We start from the raw sequence: 22,925 nt of genomic DNA on the forward strand, positions 1-22,925 counted from the left end.
CAGAAGGATTGCACCAGGTGTGCACTCTCATATGATATCAGCGCTTCGAGTGTATCATTGGTAAGATAAGCGGAACATGGGGATGTATACTGGTACATATCTAAATGCTTAGAATTCGAGTACACTACAATTTACAAGCACGATCAGGAAGTTGCTCCAGTCAAGTTCCAAGTTGCGCTCTTGTTTCACCTCCTTAGATCGACAAGCGAACTAGTTTTCCTACATACCTTTTACTTTACCACTTCCAGTCAGACTCTAACGAGGCCTATATACTTACTAAACTGTACAAGCCATCAGAACAACACCTAGCATCAAGTCTCAACGGTTCCGAAAAGTTGTGAACATTCACAAATTCCAAATTCCAGGTTTCTCGGTGCGGCAGACGGTGAGCATCTCATCATACTTGGAAGCATTGACGAAGCCCCACAACTGCGTCGGAAAACGTTGTTACTCTCAAGTTTCATCATGAGGAAACAGGGATGCTGAGAATTGACCCATATGCATAGTAATCTGATCATGTACCTCAACATGTTTGACTTCAAAGTCCTGGGAAAGTGACAGGCATGGGTTGTTAAACGTTTCTGAGGTAGAACTTGAACCATTCAGGCTGCACAGATCAAACAGCAAAAGTGAGCATGTGACTCACTTGATCAACAAGATGTTAAGCTGATGTCACTTGCAAAGAAGGGTGTAAAAACACATGCTTGTGGCTAAAGTTGGCACACGGACAAATTAACATGAAAACGAAATAAAATTTATGTGTGACAATGTGGAAAGATGGGTCAGAGATTAGTAGATTACAGGTCTTCACCAAGATAAAGTGCAAAGTGACCACCACCTCCCATTGCCAAATACTCGGGGGAACAAAACGTGAAATAGTTATTAGCACCTGCAATTGGAAAATTTTAACCGTAATCCTAAGGAAGCAAGAAAATTAGGAGCACAAAACTGATATTTACTTCTAGAAATACGAGGGGTCCCCACAATAAGGCAATAAAGTTATCACAACATTTTCTCTGAAGAAACATCAATTACTATAGGATCTACAACAACATATAAAAATGTATTAATCTTCTGATCTTCTGTAAAGGCACATCTCATGGTTTGTACCAGGGAGTCACCTTATTAGTGCTAATAGCACATCAGGTTGTTATAAAGGTGGAAACTAATGCAGAAAAGAGTGTATTTCTCTTATGCAATGCAGATCCTGTAAAAGTAAAAGAGAAGTACCTGTTTGACGATATACAACAGGGCGGCCAGCTACATTGGTGAACACGAAGCAATTCTTGGTCCCCTGAAAGATGGCGTAAACACAATCAGTGTAACCCTGTAAGGTAGAATACACATCGAAGAAACACCATAAGAATATGTGTGGAAGTGAAACCTGATATTTCCTTTGCATGATCGGCCGCAAAGGGGCCTCTACCAAACCACCAAAAACTGCTCCCTTTTTATCCCCAATTATCTGTCAAAGCACAAATTAGGAGATGGAAGTGAGCAACTAAATTATACAAAAATCAAGAGAAGCATTGTATACAGTAATTTCTATAGCTGTGTTAAAAAAAAGTAATTTCTATAGCTGAAACCCCCAGGATTGCAGTGTCTAAGGACGAAATCAAACGAAACAAAAGAGTTGAATTGTTTGCTTAAAGTCAGAAGCTAAAATTTATATGTAAACATATCATCTTTTCTTCTGGTGATGCATGCAGCAACTTAACTTACTGACCTCAATAGTGTTCACAAACAAATTGGAACTAGCCGTCAGAAGCTAAAAATATATATGTAAACATATCATCTTTTCTTCTGGTGATCCATGCAGCAACTTAACCTACTGACCTCAATACTGCTCATAAATAAATTGGAACTAGACAATGAGCTTCCCTTGTGTTCACGGCTGCATGATGTTTAGTTTCCAAACAACCTGTTCCTTCACTCCAGGGAATTACGTAGACAGAAATTTGGAAATTGTATAACAACAATGTAATATCACCAAAGTCAGCGAAATTTTAAGATGCATGTATGCTGTGGCGGAGCCAAAAAAATGGGTCAAGGGGGCCGAGAGCTGTTAAAATATGTTGGAGAGGGCCAAACAGGAGGAAAATCTGCTTTTAACAGCAAATAATGACTGATTTTACACTGTTTATCATCAAAGTAGCAAATCCCTGCTGGTACCCCCATGTTTATGCCACTGCATGTATGACCCAGGTTCGTATAGAAGATGGTGGAAGGTGCTGGACGCAACCAAAGCAAGTTTGGTGCTCAGAGCCTAGGACCAAAGACATATTGTCGGGAAAATTTCATATGCACCAGTAAAATGAGGTCATTAGCACGTCCTCAAACTTCTAATAGAATAGCTTAGGAATGCGAAATTAATTGGGTGAATGAAGAAGGTTATATAAACTTGCCAGTGCTACTTGACAAGCATGTATCTTTCGATACTATATTCAGATGACATTATATTGCACATGAGGGCATGAAAATGGAAGATATACAAAAGCACGGTATGCAGCATACCAGAAGTGAATCACCAGAGCAAAGCATGCTCCTTCTGTACAGAGTAGATAGAGATACCCCGTGCCTCCAGGTACTGCACAATTTATGAACATAGACATCAGATAATCAATTGCATTGGCAAAATGATAATAATCACTACATATTTGGATTCAAAAGATAACCTGTAAACCAGCATCCAGTTCTTTCCTTGAACAAGAACAGGAAGAGATGGATAAAGAACATTTCGCATCATTTCTGATAAAAGCATCGATGGTTCAGACATAGGCGGCAACTTATGATTTGAAGCAGACCCCTTTGATACCTTGAGAGCGAAACCGGACGACATTGACTCTATTTGATTTGCTATTTCGTTATCAACGATGTGGCCGGATTTTTGTCTGAAACCACCAAGTCTACCTGCCTTGTTAATAATCTTTCCAATGGAATGCTTGCCTCTACTAAGCAACCCCTTCCTTTCCTTGATTCCCCTCCCAACAGGTGTTAAAGTTGGGTATTCCATATCCAGATCCTGCTCAGGTATGATCTCCATCGAATCATTGCTAGAGCTTGACGCAGACATAAATGACATCAGAAATGCTCGAAACGAAGATGTGTCGGGGCCATTAGGAATTTCAGATTCTTCATCACCATAAAGATTTTCCTGCCCTTCAGTGGCCTCCTACAAGATAGATATGAACTTTAAGCTTCTAGCCCAAGCATGATCAATAAAATGATCAGTACATGCCGTTGTAGTTGCCAATTGCTCCTAAACAAGTTATCGTGAATGTCAGGTTCAGTTTCTTTTCTTTTACAAACTACCATACAAACAGGAACTCAATGAATTATGGCTAGTGAATGTGCACTAGCGTGAGGTCCTGACCGGGTCTCCACCCAGGCACTCACGCGGTAGGTGAAACCATCGACTCTCCAATCACAAAAAATAAAGGTTTGCAGCAGCAGCGATGGGCAACAATGATATTTTCCATCTGAAACTTTGCCTTTGGCACTTGACAAATTGCCATTAGCGAGTCATGCATCTCAACAGAAAGGGGAAATAATTGTAAACCCCGCAAACCAAACATCATATCACCCCAAATTAGATATTAAACTAAGTAACCTTTCTTGTCAGGGTTCTCCAAAGCCCAAACACACACATGAGAGACTGGAATAGGCACCAATTCATTAGTCGAAACTACCTATTGGTTGGTCAATCGCACAATACCCCTCTAGTTTGCTTGTACAGCTCTACTCCAAAGTCCAAACTGATCTCCATGCTCCCGCTCCCACAGTTTATATTTGACCGATGGCCGCCTTAAAACATTCAGATATCAACAATCATCATCCTAGTACAGGGCCAGCCATCTCAATTAGCAGCACAACAGCAAAAGGATGCCATAAACCGCTAGGATTGCGCACCGCGTAGTCCGGAGACATACAGACATGATCTCCAGCCGCAAGCCATGCATCCTAGGAGTTGGCCGATCGAGCGGATTGCGAAGTACAGGCGCTGAAATGGAGACGAGCACTCGGGCCGGGTGTACGCCAAGGCGAAACGTAGAGAGGGAAAGGGAGGGGGGTGCTCACGGGGAGGTGGGAGGAGCGCTCCCGCTCGTGGCCGGAGACGGGGTTGAGGATGACGGTGGCGAGGTCGGAGACGAGGTGCGCCGCCTTGCCGCCCAGCGACGGCAGGTACCCCATCCCTCCGCGACACGCGCGCGTCCTTGTGGCGCTGTCTAAGAGCCTAGGGGCCGAGCGAGGAGGTCAGCATGGGCGGGCTCGTCCTCGCCCTCTTCCGGGCGCTGGTCGCTGGGATCGAGAGCGAGTGGTTCTGCGGAGGTCGAGGCGGCGTCGGAGGCGGGGGCGAGACCGCGAGGGGAGTGAGGCAGGCAGGAGGAGGGGGGAGCGGCGCGTGGCGGAGAGCGGAGTGGATTTGGGGGCGAGGAGGACACGTGAGGCGAGGTGCCCCGTCTCGTTTGCTCTCTCGGCTCGGCTGCGCTGCCGCGGTTGCCAGTGCCACGCGGCATGGCGGGCGGGGACGGGGAGGCCACTGCGCGGTTGCGGGCTTGCGGCGCCGTGCGGGGCCGGGAAGTGGAAGAAGACTCGGTCGGCTCGGCCTTGCTTGCGGCGACGGCCCAGAACTCCAGAAGGCGAGCCCACGACGTTCACGGGTTGCTGGTCTTGCCACTTTGTTTTGAACGCACCGTGCTCGGTACCAGCGACCCTTTCCGGAGCTCCATACGGCGAGAGCAACTTTTTTTTTTATTACAACTTACGGCGAGAGCACCTAGTGCTCCTTTGGAAGCCCCGCAAGAATCATTTGGTGTGGATTGGGAGTGCATCACTTGGTGCGCTCTCAGCCGCCGTCACGTGTCGAGTTTTGGGTGCTTCCTCCGATATTTATTATTTTATTTTTCTGTACATGTTTTCGGCTTTTAGATGACTTATTTTTGGCTTTTCGGTCTTTGCTCGGTTTTGGATACAAAAATATGTTCTTTTTCCTTTCACGAGAGACACAGATTTACTTTTCGTGGAGGCACAAATTTGTTTCCGCGAGAAGCACGGTTGTGCCTCTCGGAAAGAAAAAAAACGTGTTTTCATTTTTTATTCTGTGAGAGGCATAGATTTAATTTCCGTGTAGGCACGGCTTTATTTTCGCGAGAGGAACGGAATAAGTAAAAAACGCGTACCATTTCAAAAAGGGGGAAAAACATGCTTCCCGTTCAGTTTTTTTGTTTGGTTTTTCGTGAAAAAGAAAGTTCGCCGAAACCTATCACACAAGGGATCTACTTTGAAGATCTCGGCGCGAGGAATCCAACAGTGAAAACTGTTTGACATTTGAACACCTAGTCTAAGAGACGAAATATTTGAATAAACGAATCTATGAAAAAAAGAAAACTCTCGGATTGCAACAAATGACCCACACACCACTTGTTACAACCTAACAAGATAGAACTAATTTTTGCAAAGAGTACTCCTTAATTACTGATTTTGACGCTTCAAGCGCCAGTTGAGCGTCTTGGCGCCCACACTCACCGCTTGTGGACCGTCCCAAGAAAAAGGCCAACACTTGCCAGGTTTCCTGGTCGCTTGATGGCGTTCATCAGTCACGGTTGACCTGTTGACCAATGGCCAACCATTGACTTAAAAAAAATAAAAAATAGGGAAAATTCATGAGAAATTCAAAAATACTGACGGATTTAAAAAAGTTCATGAATTTTACAAAAAAGTTATAAGCTTAGAAAAAAGTTCATCATTTAAAAAAAACATCGAATTTGAAAAAAGTTCATCCATTTTTAAGAAAAGTTCGCCAAAATTGAAAAAAATCTCATTGATTTTAAAAAAAAAATTGATTTGAAAAAAGTTCACACATTTGTAAGAAAATAAAAAAAGAAACAGGAAAAGAGAAAAGGGAAAAAAGAAAACATTGAGGCATTCCCTGTGCGTGTAATGAAAGAAAGGAAGATAATACGCACCGGTTACAAGAGTTTTTTTTTAGAAACACTTCTAACTTTATTCACACTCATAAAAATTACAGGTACATCGATTTGGACCTAAAATTTAAGAAAATACAAAGTAACTCCTATGACTAAGAATTACAATGAAATCTCTTGAAAAGATCTTCTTCGCGGTATCAATCTCTGCTCGAAGAAATACTCTAAAGACTTTAGTAAAAAGGCTGCAATAGCATTGAAGTAACGATGTTGTCACCCTTTCACCCGCACGAACATTACCAATAATGATTTTTAAAAGCGCGTTGAGTCGCCCATCCAAAAAGATGGGAAGCCTTGATCGACGAATGTACTTGGGCCGAGGATGATCCCCTAAAAGTGCAAACCGTCGAATCACTATATCTTCACCAATGACAAGTTAGCCTAGTGGTTGGTGCAGTTCCCTTTGCAACAATGAGATCTCAAGTTTGAGCCCTTCGCACACGTAAGCCTTCAAAAAGGGACCTAAAAAGCCCATTTTCATGAGACAATACTAAAATCCTTCAAAACTGGATTTTCTTCAAAACAACATATAAAAATGCCATCACGTAAACAAAATGCCATCATGATCAAAATTGATCATATACAGTACTTTACTAAAATGCCGTCATATAAACTCGTATATGGTAAAGTTTTGAGAAAATGTATAAATGGAAAATGGCATGATCAAGATAATAGAAATGCCATGACATTGAAAAATAAAAATTCCACAATACAAAAATTAAAATTGCCATGTCCTATATTTTCTTTATTGGAAACAAAGAAATCACACAAAAAAGAAACATTACATGATTTAGAAAAACTAAAAATACCATGCCATTTTTTACCATGCTATAGATTAAAAGGATCGTGCTCTTAATAAAGAAAAGGCCATGCTCTTAATGATAAGAATGCCATATTCTTACTAAAAAAATGCCATGCTCTTCAAAAATAAAAACAACCATGCTCTATAGAAAACATGTCATTCTCTTTATAATAAAAGTGTCATGCTCTTTATAATGAAAATGCCATGCTCTTAGTAAAATAAAAGGCCATGCTCTTATAAAAAAAATGACATGCTCTTTATAATGAAAATGCCATGCTCTTTAAAATAAAAGTGTCATGCTTGTACACAAAAAATGTCATGGTCTTTATAATAAAAGAAAAGGCCATGCTCTTAACGATATAAAAAAGTGACATGCTCTTTAAAATAAAAATGACATGCTTGTACAAAAAACATGACATGCTCTTTATAATAAAAAATGCTATGCTCTTTATAATAAAAGTACCATGCTTGGAAAAAACAAAACACTACAGGAATCAGCTACTTTGCCGTCTGCCACGGCAGACGGCAAAGGCAAGGATGGCGGACGGCAAAGGCCTTTGCCGTCTGCCGTGGACGGCAAAAGGCTCCGGCAAAGTAGGCTACGGCAAAGAGCTTTTTTGCCGTCTGCTTTCTGAAGCGGACGGCAAAGGGGCCTTTGCCATCAGCGGCGGACGGCAAAGAAAGCCGATGGCAATAAATGTGATGTTAGTCCGTTAGGCGGCTAACGGCAGCCTTTGCCGTCCGCCGCTGACGGCAAAGAGCATCCGGCCTTTGCCGTCCGCCGAATGACGTCAGCTGGACGTCACTGCGGGACAAGTCTTTGCCGTCTGCCACTGTAGGCAAAGCCTTTGCCGTCCGCCGCTGTAGGCAAACTGACCAAATGGGTCAGCTCTCAGGGAGCACAGGTGGCCGCCGCGTGGCTTCTTTGCCGTCCGCGGCGGATGGCAAAGGCGCCTTTGCCATCAGCGGCTGACGGCAAAGGTGCCTCTTTTTTCTGTTTTTTTAATCCAGCAATTTTCACAGCAAATATATGACATATACATACATATATATTTCATAGGGCTATTTAACAGCAAACATATGACATATCCAGCACATAAGTTTCATCGTGCATACATATATAGTTCCATCCATTCATACATAGCAAATTGCACATATACATTGTTCCATCCATACATATTACAATGCAAAGTTTCATCAAGATAGCAAGTTTCATAATAGCAAGCTAGAAGAATACTAGAGGAGAATGAAAGAAAAAACAAGCACTCCATCATAGCAAGCTAGCTTCCGTGAAGTGAATAAAAAGGCAAATAAGAAAGTTAGAAAAAGGTGACTAGAAGAAGAAGTATATGCCATTTATGAGCTAACTTAGGTGAAATGGATCATTTGTGAGCTAACTTAGTTGAAATGGATCGTTTATGAGCTAACCTAGGTGAAATAGATCGTTTATGAGCTAACTTAGGTATAATGCATCATTTTAGAGCTAACCTAGGTAAGATGGGTCATTTTGGAGCTAACCTAGGTGAAATGGATCGTTTTTGAGCTAAGTTAGGTGAAATGGATCGTTTATGAGCTAACCTAGGTGAAATAGATCGTTTATGAGCTAACTTTGGTAAAATGCATCATTTTAGAGCTAACCTAGGTGTGATGGGTCATTTTGGAGCTAAACTAGGTAAAATGTATCGTTTGTGAGCTAACCTAGGTGAAATGGATCGTTTATGAGCTAATCTAGATAAAATGGGTCATTTTAGAGCTAACTTGGATAAAATGCATCATTTTGGAGCTAACCTAGGTAAGATGGGTCATTTTGGAGCTAACCTAGGTAAAATGGGTCATTTTAGAGCTAAAACTGGTAAAATGGATCATTTTGGAGTTAGTCTAGGTAAAATGGGTCATTTTAGAGCTAACTTGGGTAAAATGGATCATTTATGAGCTAACTAAGGTATAATGGGTCATTTTAGAGCTAACTTAGGTAAAATGGATTGTTTATGAGCTAACTAAGCTAATTATGCCATTTTTGACATAAGTAAGCTAAGTACATGTCATTATTGAGCAAACCTAGTTAACTAAGCATACTAGAGCTAACTTAGGTCATTTTGGAGGAAACAAAGCTAAGTATAGATCGTTTTAGAGCTAACTTAGGTAAAATGGATGGTTTTGGAGGTCAGTAAGCTTATTAAGTCATTTTGGAGGAAAAGAAGCTAACTCTAGGTCATTGTGGTAAGCATATGGGAGGAAATAAGGCTAAGTCTAGGTCTTTATGCATTTGTTAAGCAAAACACTAGAAAAAACTTACTAGCGCCCACCATCTTTCAACACCTGCCATGACAAAGAGTAAACGAAATTAGTACAACATAAAAAAATACCGACATGAATAATAATATGTATATCACTTAAGTGTATCATCATCAAGTACAACATAAAAAATTTATATACCTGACACTACTAATAATCTCAATCACTATCATCAATAAATGCATAATCATCATCATCACTATAATCAATGACAGGCTCATAGGGTTCAGTGGCATCAACATGTGGAAGGCCACCTTGACGTAATCGGTCAAGCATTGACAGGTCATCCGCAACAGTAACCTCTTCTTGTTCCGGCTCTTCTTGTTCCTCCTCTGGGTTGATGTCGGATTCACTGTCGCTATCTACTTCAATATTTTGGGGTGAAGTATAGCGGTTCTTGAAACACTTTTTGGAAAGACGTGTCTCTTGCAAGAATTCTCCTTCAGATGTGTCTGGGTTAATGTGAGGTTCATAATCCTCTTCCTTTGGGGGAGATAGTCTAGCACGTGGCGGCACTTCATAAACGACATCCCAACCTTTCAGATTTGGATTAGTTTGGCAGGCCCACGATAGATAGAATACTTGGGTCGCCTGTTGAGCCATAATATAGACATCAGGAACATCTAAATGGGTGCTTTGTTTGATTTCAACTAGCCCTATATGTTCATGAGTCCTTCTAGTCTCTTTCGGCTGAAACCAATAACATTTGAAGAGTACGACATTCGGTGGGTTGTCACCATAGAATATAAGTTCATAAATTGCTTCAACTCTCCCATAATACTCGGTACCTCCTTCGCCGATAGCAGATACACAACAATTTGTAGACTTTCGGTCGGCCATAGATAGCTCTTTGCCATAGGTACGAAAGCGATACCCGTTGATGTCGTATTTGTCAAATGAACGGACCTTATAGTCAAAACCATTAGCGACTTGTCTCAATTCAGCGTCCATAGACTCTGAATTAGCCTACAAGTTTAATATGAAAGGATTGTTGCATTAGGCAGAAATTAGCGAATGTAATGAAATGGTCTAATAGAAATTATCGTTTGTTTGAACCAAGAGATGAAACCGGGATAGCCGCCTCCTTGCTTTGCGAGAAGCTCATACTCTTCGACGGAATCCTTTTGGATTACCGCTCCATACGAGAATATGGCGACGTATCGACTGTATGAAATATCTAGGAATAAGAGCAGTTCAAAGGAAATAGAAGTTGCGAAACAATGTACCGAGAACTTACTCGATGTACGGCCGCACTTCTGTCAGGTTGTTGAAGATATACAACGTAATGGTCCGCCATTTTTCGTTATCCAAAGATACTGGTTTTGAACCACTGGCTGGTGCGAGATTCCCTTTGAGTAGGCTGAGGTTGGATCCACCCTTTTGAGGTTCGTCAGCATTGTACCGAGGCTTTGGATTATGCAAATGACGATTTTTGGCTTTGTAGTGTGCTGTCACGAAGTTTGCCGCCTCCTCAGTGATGAATGCCTCAGCCATCGATGCTTCAATTCTACGTTTATTTTTACATTTTTGTCGAAGTGTCTTCTGCATCCTCTCAGTTGGGTAGCACCAACGATTTTGCACGCCGCCCCCAATCTTGCCTCGGTCGGGAGATGCAAAATCAAATGCTGCATTGGATTAAAGAAGCCCGGTGGAAAGATCTTCTCTAACTTGCAGATCAACTCCGGCGCCAACTCTTCCATTTCTTCTAGCATGCCAGGCGATAGTTCTTTCGCATAAAGAACACGGAAGAAATAGCTGAGTTCTGCCAATACTAGCCATTCATCCTCAGGGATGAAGCCACGCAACATCACCGGCATTACCCGCTCAATCCATATGTGCCAATCATGACTCTTGAGACCAAATATCTTCAATTTATCAAGACTCGCTCCCCTCTTTAGATTCGCTGCATACCCATCGGGGAACATCAACTACATTTTCACCCACAAGATAATTTCCCTCATAGCTGGCCTTCCAAGATTGAACCATGCCTTTGGCTTCGTCCAGTTCTGCTTTCCTTTCGGTTCTTTCATGTTTTGTAATGGCCTATCACATAGCGCCTCCAGATCGACTCTAGCCTTAGTATTATCCTTTGACTTCCCATCTATGCCGAACAATGTACCAAAAAGTGCCTCAGCGATATTCTTCTCAGTGTGCATCACGTCGATGTTGTGTGGGCAAAGGAGGTCTTTGAAGTAAGACAGATCCCATAAGCATGTCTTGTGAGTCCAGGCGTGCTTAGAATTATACCCCTTGAAGTACCCTAGACGCTCTGGATCTGGCTCGAGAGCGTTTAACTGATCCAGGGTCTGTTGGTCTGTCAACGCAGGTGGTGCAGAGTTTTTGACAACTCTACCTCTGATGAAGTTCTTCTTGTCTTTCCTGAACTTATGGCGAGGATCCAGGAACTGTCTATGCATGTCGAAGCAAGAAAACTTGCGACCGGCCTGAAGCCAACGAAACTCAAGAGCTCCCTTGCATGTGGGGCACGGGAACCTTCCATGCACACACCAGCCAACGAATAGCGCATACGCCGGCAAGTCATGCGTCGAGTACATGTACCAGACACGCATTATGAAGTTCCGTTTGCTATAGGCGTCGTATGTCTTGAACCCATTATCCCAGGCTTCTTGCAATTCGTCCTTAAGCGGCTGCATGTACACATTCATATTTTTCCCCGGATAGTTGGGCCCTGGAATTATCAACGCCAGGAAAATGTTCTTTCTTTGCATAATCTGTCCGGGGGGGAGATTGAGTGGAAAGACAAATACGGGCCAACAACTGTATTGGCCTGCCGTCATACCAAACACACTGAACCCATCCGTGCTGATGCCGACTCGAGGATGCCTCGGATCTGCCGCTTTGTCAGCATGTAATTCATCAAACTTTTTCCACAAAACACCATCCGATGTGTGTACCATCATCAGATTCCCATATGCATCTAGTTCAGTTCTTTTGCCTGTTTTGTGCCATGTCATCTGTCTGGCCGTCTCTTCGACCATGAAAAGACGTTGAATTCTTGGTACGATTGGCATATACCGAAGAACACTAACAGGGATTTTGGTCTGTGTCTTCTCACCCATACCGTTGCCTACCACAACATACCTGGAAGACTTGCAAATGGGACAATAGTTCAAGTCCGCATAGTTAAGCCTAAATAAGGCACATCCTTTCTCACAGGCATGTATCTTCTCATAGGGCATCTTCAGTGCACGGAGGATTTTGTCCGACTGGTACAGGTTTGCAGGCATTACATGGCCTTTGGGTAGAAAGCGTCCAAATACTGTCATTATTGCGTCGTAGCATTCTCTGCCCAAGTTGAACTGAGCCTTCAGAGTCATTACTTGTGAGATGGCATCCAACTGACAAAGCTCAGTGTGCTCGTGGAGCGGACGTTTTGAAGACTCCAACATTTCATTCAAGGCCTTTGCAGATTCCTCCATCTCCTCGTCTGAATCCCGAGCATCATCATAGTCTTGCACCATGTTTTCCATCCCGGTACCATGCTCGTCGGTGCGACGACGATCCACCTCAGCTCTGTCACGTTGGGCAGACTCACCATGATATGTCTACACCGTATAATCGGGCGTAAAACCACTCTTCTGCAGGTGTTTGCCCATTTCATCCTCTGTCCTCTTTTCCCAATTGCCGCACCGGAAACAGGGGCACCAGGTTTTCCTCTGGCCATTTGCAAATGCGGCTTGCACAAACCCCTTGGTTTTTGTGAACCTTCAACGCTCCATTTGTTCTGACCAGTGTGACCGGTATACATCCACGCACAATCACTCATCTTGACTTTCAGAGCTACTGGACACACAACAAATATATATATATATATATATAATTCACCATGTATATATTCATCAGTTGATCTACTTTGTCAATTTTATTACGTCCATGCAACCTACACTCTAATAGGTAATGATAGGTCCTAATCCCACCCGAGTATGTGTAGATTGGGTTCATTTTCCCATGCTATGCTCCAGATCCGACGCAAAATTTTGGCAGCACCTCCCCGCTGTTCTCCTGATACACGTCTCTGCAATAAACAGAGAGGATGTGTACCCGGAGAACAACAGGGGAGGCACTGACGAAATTTATGCGTCGGATCCGGAGCAAAGCATATGGGAAAACGAACCAAATCTACACATACTCGGGCTGTCCATGGATAGCGTTGGACAATTCGAAAGAATCAAGGTTATAAATATGCAAATGCATGCATATTTATAACTATAACGCTTTCGAACGGGAGACACATATTGGTTACGCATACTGATGATTCAAGACACATATATAGCTAGCTATCAAGTTTCATCGGCACGAACACCGGAACAGAGCAAATGATTAATGGGGGAGGAGGACATGTCATTTGTGCTCACCCACAAACGAAGGGGCAGAGCTCGTCAAACGCACGGCAAGGTCGTCGAACACCAAACCTCGCAGCGATGAAACAACTGCACATTTAAATCTACCTGATCAACACAATTATATATGATGTTTTTCATAACAAAATCGAAAAATATATGGCCTAACTCATAATTCACAAATATATGACCCCGTCGGCCTCTGGACGGCCAAAGAGCACCTTTTCGGGAGGTGTCGGGGGTCGGGGTGTCCTGTCGGTGTCGGGGTGCCGTGTCGGGGTTGGGGTGCTGTTTCGGGGTCGGGGTGTCGTGTCGGGGTCGGGGTCTGGTGTCGGGGTCGGGGTGTCGGGGTCAGGGGGTCGGGGTGTCGTGTCGGGGTCGGGGTGTCGGGGTGTGGTGTCGGTGTCGGGGTGTCGGGGTCAGGGGGTCGGGGTGTCGTGTCGGGGTGTCGGGGTGTCGTGTCGGGGTCGGGGTGTCGGGGTTAGGGGGTCAGGGGGTCGGGGTGTCGGGGTCAGGGGGCTCAGGGGGTCGGGGTGTTTCCTTCTATCCTTCTTCTTCTTTCTTTCTCTTCTTCTTCTTCTTTCCTTTCTTCTTCTTCTTCTTTCATCTTTTTTCTACTTCTTTTACTTCTTTTCGTTTCTTCTTTTCTTCTTCTTCTACTTCTTCTACTTCTTTTCTTCTACTTCTTTTTTCATCTTTTTTCTACTTCTTTTCTTTTCTTCCTTTCTTCTTCTTCTACTTCTTTTCTTCTTCTTCTTTTTTCATCTTTTTTCTACTTCTTTTCTTTTCTTCTTTTCTTCTTCTTCTACTTCTTCTACTTCTTTTCTTCTTCTTCTTCTTCTTCTTCTTCTTCTTCTTCTTCTTTTCTTCTACATATTCTTTTTTCTTCTACTTCTTTTCTTCTAACACTAACACTATATAACACATATCTAGCACTAAATCTATCACTAACAATTAAACAACAAAAAATGAAAAAAGAGAAAAAAATAACTCACTGGAGCAATGGGACGGTCGGGGCAGTGGGGCGGGTGGACCGGCGACGTGGTGGCGCGCCGGGGCAATGGGACGGTCGGGGCAGTGGGGTGGGTGGGCCGGCGACGTGGTGGCGCGCCGGGGCGCCGGGATGGTGGAGCGACGGGGCGTTGGCGGGTGGGGTGGGGGCGGCGGGGTGGTGGGGCGACGGGGCAAGCGGGGGCGGTGGCGGGGGCGGCGGTGGGTGGATCTGGTGGCGTGGCGTCGGGGAGGAGAGAGGGAGAGAAACAGAGAGGAGTAACGGCCGGGGGGGGCTCGATCGGCCGTTAGTTAGGTTAGGTTAGTTAGCCTTTGCCGTCGGCCAAGCCTTTGCCGTCCGCTTTTTTTTATCTTTGTCGTCTGCTAGCAGACGGCAAAGAGGGGGCGGTTAAGTTTTTTCTAATCGGCTCGTTAGTGGGGGCCACCTCTCTCTTTGCCGTCAGCCAGCAGACGGCAAAGAATTGACAGATGGCAAAGACCTTTTTGCCGTCTGCCAGTTGTTTGTCGTCTACTTTTTGGTAGCTGATGGCAAAGACCTTCTTTGCCGTCTGCTAGCGGACGGTAAAGAACTGGCAGATGGCAAAATCCCTGATTCCAGTAGTGAAATGCCATGCTCTTTACAAATAAAAATGGCATGCTCGTTATAACAAACATGACATGCTCTTGATAACAGAAAATTCCATGCTCATTAAAATAAAAATGCCATGCTCTTGAAAGAATGTCATGGTATACACACTGCAAATGCCATGACACTCGCACGAAAATGCCATGCGATCAATACAAAATGCTATAAAGAAAGCCATGTTTGACTAAACAAAAACTGCCATGTGTTGAGTTTTCCATATGAGTTTTCAAATATTTGCCATGCCACGTTGCACAAAAATGCCATCTATTTTAGAATCATATTAATAGGGCCAATGGATTTATATCATTTTTGCCATTGTTTGGTAGCACTGGAAGTACTCCCTCCGTTTTTATTTACACTGCATATTAGCTTTGACTAAAGTCAAACTTTATAAAGTTTGACCAAGTTTGTAGAAAATAATATGAAATTTACAGCATCAAATTTATATGATGTGAAAATATATGCAATGATGAATCCAATGATATATATTTGGTGGTATATATGTCAATATATTTGTCTACAAACTTGTTGAAGGTACTTTAGACAAAAAAAACTTCAGACAAGTATCAAAATGAACATGCATGTCAAAAAATCATGACTGAACTACAACAGTATGACAACTACATGAAAACGCACACAAGGCAAACTCAGATCGTGGCACTTTTAACATTGAATTGCCCATGGCAATTTATATCCGTTGTTTTAATTCTACACGACAATTTCTTCATTGTTCCCTGCATTTTATATGCAAAATCATGGAAATTCCCCCCTCCTCGGGCTTACTTCATAGCACTACACGGATAATGGAAAAAAAATGAACAACAGAAAAATTAGGGAGAACGGTGTAGGTGCGGGGAGAAGAAGAGGAGGGTCAACCTTCGTGAGCTCCAATGGCTTCGGCCCGGTCGCCGGTCTCCCCCTCAACTCGACAGCATTGCAAAAAATGAAACATCCGCAAACCCCAATGCCCTCACCCCCGCCACTGCCTGCTCCAGGCCAGCACCAGCCTCCTCCTCTGTAGAGGCCAGCCGCAACGCGAGTCGTAAGCAAATCGGGGAGCACCAGCCTCCGACACTTGGTGAGATGCATCTCGCAGGGAGGCGTGCGTCGTCGGTTATGACCTTCACCCGAGAGTGGAGAAGGTGCCTCGACCCCCACCATCGTCGGCTCGTCGTCCGCTGCCGCCACCATCCACAGGCACCATTGTCGCCACCTCACGAGATCGAGATGCATCGGTGATTAGCGCCTAGCTAGCGCGTTATCCAGCGGATCCTGCAGCGGTCCCCGTCAAGGACATCGTCGAGAGGTCACTGTCGAGGACGTCAGGCGAGATCGTCGTCGAGGCTGCTAGACCCCCCCCTCTATCTCTCTGCTCTGGTCTGCACCCTGGTCTACTCTCTCTCTCTCTGCGCTCTGGTCTACTCTCTCTCTCTCTCTCTCTCTCTCACTCTATGCGTGAAATGGGGGGGAGTGGATGCGAAGAGGGGCATGGTGTTGACCAGGGCGTGGACGCGTTCGCTGCGGTCAGCTTCCCAGCGAACGGGCTGGTCCTTCCGACATGGCAACTTGAGATGCTTTAAGATCTGCGTTTTTCATCCAACAGTTAAAAGGGCGTTCACTGGGAAATCCCTCCCAGCAAACGCTCGTCAAATAACATTTCCCTTGTTTTCTAAATCAGTTTATCTAATTCACATCAAGATATTTTTTAAGGATGTCGCATCTAAGCTCCCACAAATATATAATGCAGCAAAAAAACTAGAAAAAAATAAACCACAAACAAAGTGGACATCAACTTAGATGTGACATAACTATGTCACATCTAGATATGTCCTAAATAGACCATTTCTAAATCACTGCCACTTGCCACTCGGAGTAGCCTTTAGGGCCTGTTTGCTTCCAATAAGTCACCTGACTTATAAGTCAGGTGACTTAAAACCAGTGACTTATAAGTCACGCCTGTTTGGTTGTCACCTGACTTATAAGTCACCTGACCACACCTTCCCATCTTGTTTTCTTATGTAAAGGTGGTGGGACCCATGCAAAAGGGGGTGACTTATAAATTTTAGGACGCGTCTAGTGGGCGGCCGACTGCCCACTAGTGCGATGGAGCGGCCGGCCTGAAAAGGTAAGTACCTGTCCCCCCCGCGGTCCCGCGCTCCAGAAAAGGAAACCGAGCACCAACCCGCGCGATCGAGCGGCTACTCGCGATACGCGCAAATAGAACGAGAAGAAAAGTCCTCCCCCACGTGGCCAGCTGTACCTACCCAGCCCTCCCACGCCCGCTCGCCCCCACGCCACCACGGTTCCTTCTTCCTCTCCACGAAAGAAGGGATCCAAGGCCCTTCTTCCTCCTCCTACATAGCAGCCATTGCAGCCCGAAAGTAGAAGAAGAACTTGCTTCAGAAAAGATCTAAGGGCAGGGTGGTCAGATCCATACCAGGCAGCAACATCAGGGCAGGTAATTTCCCTCCCTCTGCCCCTCTTCATTTCCCCCCTTCTTCTACTGCATATGTCAACCCCTGGAGAAGCTGCTTCCCCCCTTCCTCCATGGATCTAGCAGAAATCCATGGAGAAGCTGAGGTGGACCTGACAAATAACCCCTCCAATAACACCACCCTCCCCCCCATGAGTGTCATATCTGCAACTGAAAAGAAGTACCACGAATTGCTGTGCAACTAATCATGGATAGAGGCCTACGGTTTCCTGGTTTGTGCAACTAAACACAAGTCATTAGGTTTAGTTGCACACCAAACATGGTTTGAGACCAACTTTACTGAACATTTTTCTAACATGCATGCCAGCCAAGTTTCCCCCACCTAGATGTGTTAAAGAAGCCAACTAAAGCAAGTTCAGTGGCCAACTGAAACATGGTTCTGGCCAAAAACCTAAACATGCATTGTAGCCAACGGAAAATGCATAAGTGTGCAACTGAACATGCATCCCAACCAACTGAACCTGTATTCTGTCAACTCAGCATGCATGCTAGGCAAAACTGAACATGTATCCTGAACATGTATTTTGAGTGAACACTATAGAAAACCTGGAGTATATGTGCAATAAAAACATATATCCTGGCCTACTAAACATGCATGCTGGCCAACTGAATATGCATCCTCGCCAAATAGAAAATCTATTATAGCCAACTGAACATGCATGCTGGCCAACTGAAAAATGCATCCTGGCCAACTGAGACATCTATTCTAGCCAAAACCAAAAATTTGTAGTACGACAGCAAAAACACAAGAAACTTTTGTGCATAGCAAATGAAACCACAAACCAAATATTAAAGTAGTCACGCATATAATCTTGTCCCACACATATATTCTGGTGCCAAACCTACTGCAAAGCAATAGTGTAAAAATATGTTCAATATACTAGAAGTAGAAACAGAAACAGCGATGAAAAACATATATCTATAATCTGTCATCCAATTCTTCTTTCTTCTTTCACCTGAATTTCACCGTCTCAATTATGGCATCAAATTATGTCCAAATTATGTGCAGAAAAATCTAGATCAGCTGCTTGCCAACAGAAAACCTGCAGATCATTGGAACAAACAGAGGGAAAAGTCAGAGAAACTCTGTACTAAAAAAAGTCATGTTCTTGCCAACTATTTACTGCAAACTGTGCAACTAACATAACAAGGCTGTGCAAACAAAAAATGCATACCTGTTATAAATAAAAGATTCTGCTATAGAGATGTTGCTTTTTGAACTAAGATTGTCATAAAATGGTGTGCAACTACCTATTTACCAAGTTTTTAGGTTGTTTCAAACACTCTTTGATGATTAAAACTTGACATCACTTCCTTGTTTTGTATATGCAGTGCATGTGTGGCAGCAGCCTGAAAAAGGAAAAAAATGCTTGATCTCAATGAGTTGCCTCCTGATCTCAATGAGCTTCCTCGTGATATGGATCAGTAACAACCCAGCATACCGCAAGGGAATTTGACAGAAAATGGGCGCTCTGTTTACTACACGCAGACAAGTCGTGGGCCTAACCCTATGGGCCATGACAATGTGGCAGGGCAGTCACAACCCGTGGTGTCCCTGTAGTGGTGTGTTTGCAGTCAGAGAGTCATACTCTTGATGACACGGGCACCGCGGCAAATGTTCCTGGTCCAACCAGGACTGAGCTCGGTGCTGGCGCTGTTGACGGTGCTGTGCAAGGAGAAGAAGGAGAAGATGAGGCTGGTTCTCAGCCAATGGAACCCTATGTTGGCATGAGGTTTGACACCCTTCAAATTGCTAAGGATCACTACAACAGCTACGCCTTACGGATGGGTTTCTCTATCAAAATGAACACCTCTAGGCGGACAGGCAATGTATTGGTAAAACAGCAGTTTTGCCGCAAAAAGTATAAGAAGCCAAAAGCTGATGATGGTGGAGCTGAGGCTCCTCCTATCCTGGACCCTATACCAGATCCAAGACCTGTTGACACTGATGAGGAAATGGAAGATGAACCTCCAATCTTTGCTGAAGAGGAGGCTGGTGCTAGTAAGAAAAAGAAGAAACGAAAATGCGAGACAATAAAGCAGACTCAATGCAAAGCGAAAATGTTGTTGAAGCTAATGGATGGGCGATGGGAGGTGACGTATTTTGTTCGTGACCACAATCATCCGCTGGTGAACAAACCTTCATTGTCCAAATACTTGAGATCCCACCAAGGCATCTCTCCTGATGAAAAGGAATTTTTGCGCATCTTGTATAACTGCAACTTGACTACAGGTGTGTTTCTATATCCCTTACAGAATTAAGTTTCCCTCTAGGTAGTCCAGTGTGCAACTGTTATGTTACTGGTGTGCAACTAAAATGCCTTAAGTGTGAAACTAGATTACCTTCACCGTGCAACTATATAATGTTCCTGTGCAGCTAGATCACCTTCACGGTGCGCCTACATAATGTCCTGTGTGCAAAATGAAAGTGTTTTTTAAAAGGGGCAGCTGGTTGTCAATTTCCTGCAACTATCTTCTGTGCCAACTCATATCGTATTATTGTGCAGCTGGATATGTGCATTCATACGACTAATAAAATGTATATTGTTTCTTTTTGTATTATGCAGTACGTATGATGCATGTAATGGCAGAGTTCTATGGATCTGAGATGATGGTGCCATTCGGACCAAAGGCAATAACAAATTTGTGTACAAGTTTCCATAGAGATGATACAAAGGAGGGTGATCTGATTGAGACAATTGCGCACTTCAAGGATATACAAAAAACCGATCCAGACTTCTTCTATAAGGTGAAATATGATGAAGAGGACAGAGTTGTCAACATATTTTGGGTGGATGGCTTAGCTCGAAAAGCTTATGCGGAGGCGTACCACGATTGCATATCGTTTGACACCACCTACATGACCAACATGTACAATATGCCGTTCGCGCCCTTCATAGGAATAAACCGACATGGCCAATCTTTCATGCTGGGTTGCGCGTTTGTGAGGCAGGAGTTGGAATCGAGCTTTGACTGGGTCTTTGGAGCATTCCTAGATGCTATGGATGGCAAACCTCCTGACAACTTCATCACCGATCAGGATGGTGCAATGAGGCAGTCAATACAGAGCATCTTTCCAACCACCGTGCACCGCTGTTGTCGATGGCACATCATGAAAAAGGCTCAGGAAAAAGTTGGTTGGCTGCTGTGCCGGAATCCAGGAGTCTCTGATGATTTCAACAAGTGTGTCGACTTCAACATCACTATAGACGAGTTTGAGCACAATTGGGCTGGGTTAATGATGAAGTACGAGGCTATGACACACACACACTTTGAGAAGTTGTACGAATACAGGTCAACTTGGGTGCCGTGCTACTTCAAACACAGGTTCTTCCCCTTCCTACAGTCTACACAGCGTAGTGAGGGGTTCAACGCCGTCCTAAAAAGATATGTGAACCCACACAACTCAATGCTGAACTTCGTCAAGCAATATGAAAAAATCCAGAACCACATCCTTGCCAAGGAAGGCTGCAATGATTACATGACAGAACACCTTGAGATTGAGCTGTGGTCCAACTTCCCAATAGAGAAGCAAGCTTACAAAACCTATACTAGGGACCTTTACCGCAAGTTCAGAGAAGAGTTTGAGCTGATTGGACGTTATAATGCATTCCAAGTTGGTGCTGATATATTTGAGCTCAGACCGAACCAGGAATTTGTTGCCAAATATGGTTCTCGAAACTACTTGGTGCAGGCAAGGGTGGAGGAGGGTTCCTATTTGTGTGAGTGCTATAAAATGGACAAGGACGGCATCCTCTGTTGCCACATCCTCAAGGTGTTCACCCATATTGGAGTTGATGTCATACCGGAAAGGTACCTCCTAAGACGGTGGACACCTACTGCTGTACCTAGTGCGCCAGGGACTGGTTATGAGCAACCGGATGAAATGCCTCCTCAATCAAAGAAGCAGATAAGGGAGAGGAACGTGATATACGATTTTTGGAAACTAGCAAAGTTTGCGAGTGGTTCTTATCCAGCACAAGCTATTATATACAAGCATATGCGCGCAGCATGTACCGAGATCGGCCACCTGAACAAGTCCAAGAAAAAGAAAAAACCGACTCCTGCCACGGGGCCATCAGATGATGGCAACCCTCGAGGACCTCCTCCACCTCCAGGCAGCAATCAGGGGGCTCATCATCCAGGTAATTACCTGCCCCAACTCCTGATCTAACTAGGTGTGTAACTTCAGTTGCACACATCATTTTGCCCAGTTGCACACATCATGGTGCCCAGTTGCACAGAATAGGCTGCCTAGTTGCGCACGCTGTGTTAGTTCGAGCATCAAGATAACACAACTAACTTGTTTTTCCTGTTCTGGATATAGGTAATGTCAACCCTCAAGGACCTCCTCCACATCCTGGCTGTACACGGCATCCTCCGCCACCTCCTCCCCCACGTGCTCCTCCCAGTGGCCCTACAGGCAGCACTTAGGGGGCTCATCGTCCAGGTAATTACCTGCCCCAACTCCCCATCAAACTAGGTCTGTAACTCCAGTTGCACACATCATGGTGCCCAGTTGCACAGAACAGGCTACCTAGTTGCGCACGATGTGTTAGTTCGAGCATCAAAGATAACACAACTAACTTGTTTGTCCTGTTCTGGCTATAGGTGATGCCAACCCTCAAAGACCTCCTCGCCTGGCCCAACTAGCAGTGCCCTGCGTGCTACTCCCAATGGACCTACAGGCAGGACTCAGGGGGCTCATCACCTAGGTAAATACCTTCCCCAACTCCCAACAAAACTAGGGTGTGTGACTTTAGTTGCACATATCATAGTGCCCAGTTGCACAGAACATGCTGCCTAGTTGCGTGCCTGTGTTAGTTTGAGGATCAAGCTAAAAATCTTAACTTGTTTTTCCTGTTCTGCCCATAGGCGATTACAATCCAAGTACCATGACGGGCCGTGCTACTACAGGTGTTTTTTTCAACTTAACTTGCACACAGCAACCAGTTAGTTGCACAGCATGGGCTGTGTGGTTGCAGAGAACATCAGTGTTGGTTGCACAACAAAAAAATACTAAACTTTTTATATGATTATTACACAGGTGATTGTGATGGTCCTACTGCCCCGTTGGAGGCTGCATCCCCTGCACAAGCTTCTGATGATTTTGTGCCCATGGATCCTCCAAGGTCTACTACAAAGGGTAGGGCAAAGAGTTGACGGTACAAATCGGCGCTGGAGCTACACCCAAAGAAGAAAAACAAATGCAGCCAGTGCCAATCTATAGAGCACACTGCTGGTGTGTGTCCACTCAGGCTACTGTGATTCTGTTTCATCATTTGTAACTTTGGGACAAAAAAAGGAAAAGAATGATGTTTTTGAGCAATGTTGGGACCAAGTGGACACATTC

At 44.3% G+C, this 22,925-nt stretch overlaps 2 protein-coding genes across 5 annotated transcripts; one reads left to right on the forward strand and one right to left on the reverse strand.

Moving 5' to 3' along the window:
- Positions 1 to 85: 85 nt before the first annotated feature.
- Positions 86 to 4,505, reverse strand: LOC109745792 (oxidation resistance protein 1). Of its 4 annotated transcripts, none has more exons than XR_002228640.4 (8): positions 4,078 to 4,500; positions 2,676 to 3,172; positions 2,515 to 2,587; positions 1,385 to 1,465; positions 1,231 to 1,294; positions 812 to 889; positions 523 to 607; positions 86 to 429 (listed from the first exon to the last, which is right to left on the reverse strand). XR_002228640.4 is itself a non-coding variant. In XM_020304912.4 (8 exons), the coding sequence occupies exons 1-8, from the start codon at positions 4,189 to 4,191 to the stop codon at positions 346 to 348; spliced, it is 1,086 nt and encodes a 361-aa protein (XP_020160501.1). In that variant the 5' UTR covers positions 4,192 to 4,505; the 3' UTR covers positions 86 to 345. The 4 variants fall into 4 exon arrangements, 2 of the variants coding, with proteins under 2 accessions (XP_020160501.1, XP_020160494.1); XM_020304912.4 differs by having other exon boundaries at positions 802 to 889; positions 4,078 to 4,505; XR_002228639.4 differs by having other exon boundaries at positions 1,231 to 1,465.
- On the forward strand, positions 4,260 to 22,225 carry LOC109745737 (protein FAR1-RELATED SEQUENCE 5-like). The gene is made up of 6 exons (XM_073503823.1): positions 4,260 to 4,370; positions 19,148 to 19,805; positions 20,140 to 21,717; positions 21,787 to 21,800; positions 21,900 to 22,022; positions 22,184 to 22,225. Exons 1-6 carry the CDS (start codon positions 4,260 to 4,262, stop codon positions 22,223 to 22,225), a joined length of 2,526 nt encoding a protein of 841 aa, XP_073359924.1.
- The last annotated feature ends 700 nt before the right edge of the window (positions 22,226 to 22,925 follow it).

Source organism: Aegilops tauschii, chromosome 7 (genome assembly GCF_002575655.3).
Source record: "Aegilops tauschii subsp. strangulata cultivar AL8/78 chromosome 7, Aet v6.0, whole genome shotgun sequence".
NCBI lineage: Eukaryota > Viridiplantae > Streptophyta > Magnoliopsida > Poales > Poaceae > Aegilops > Aegilops tauschii.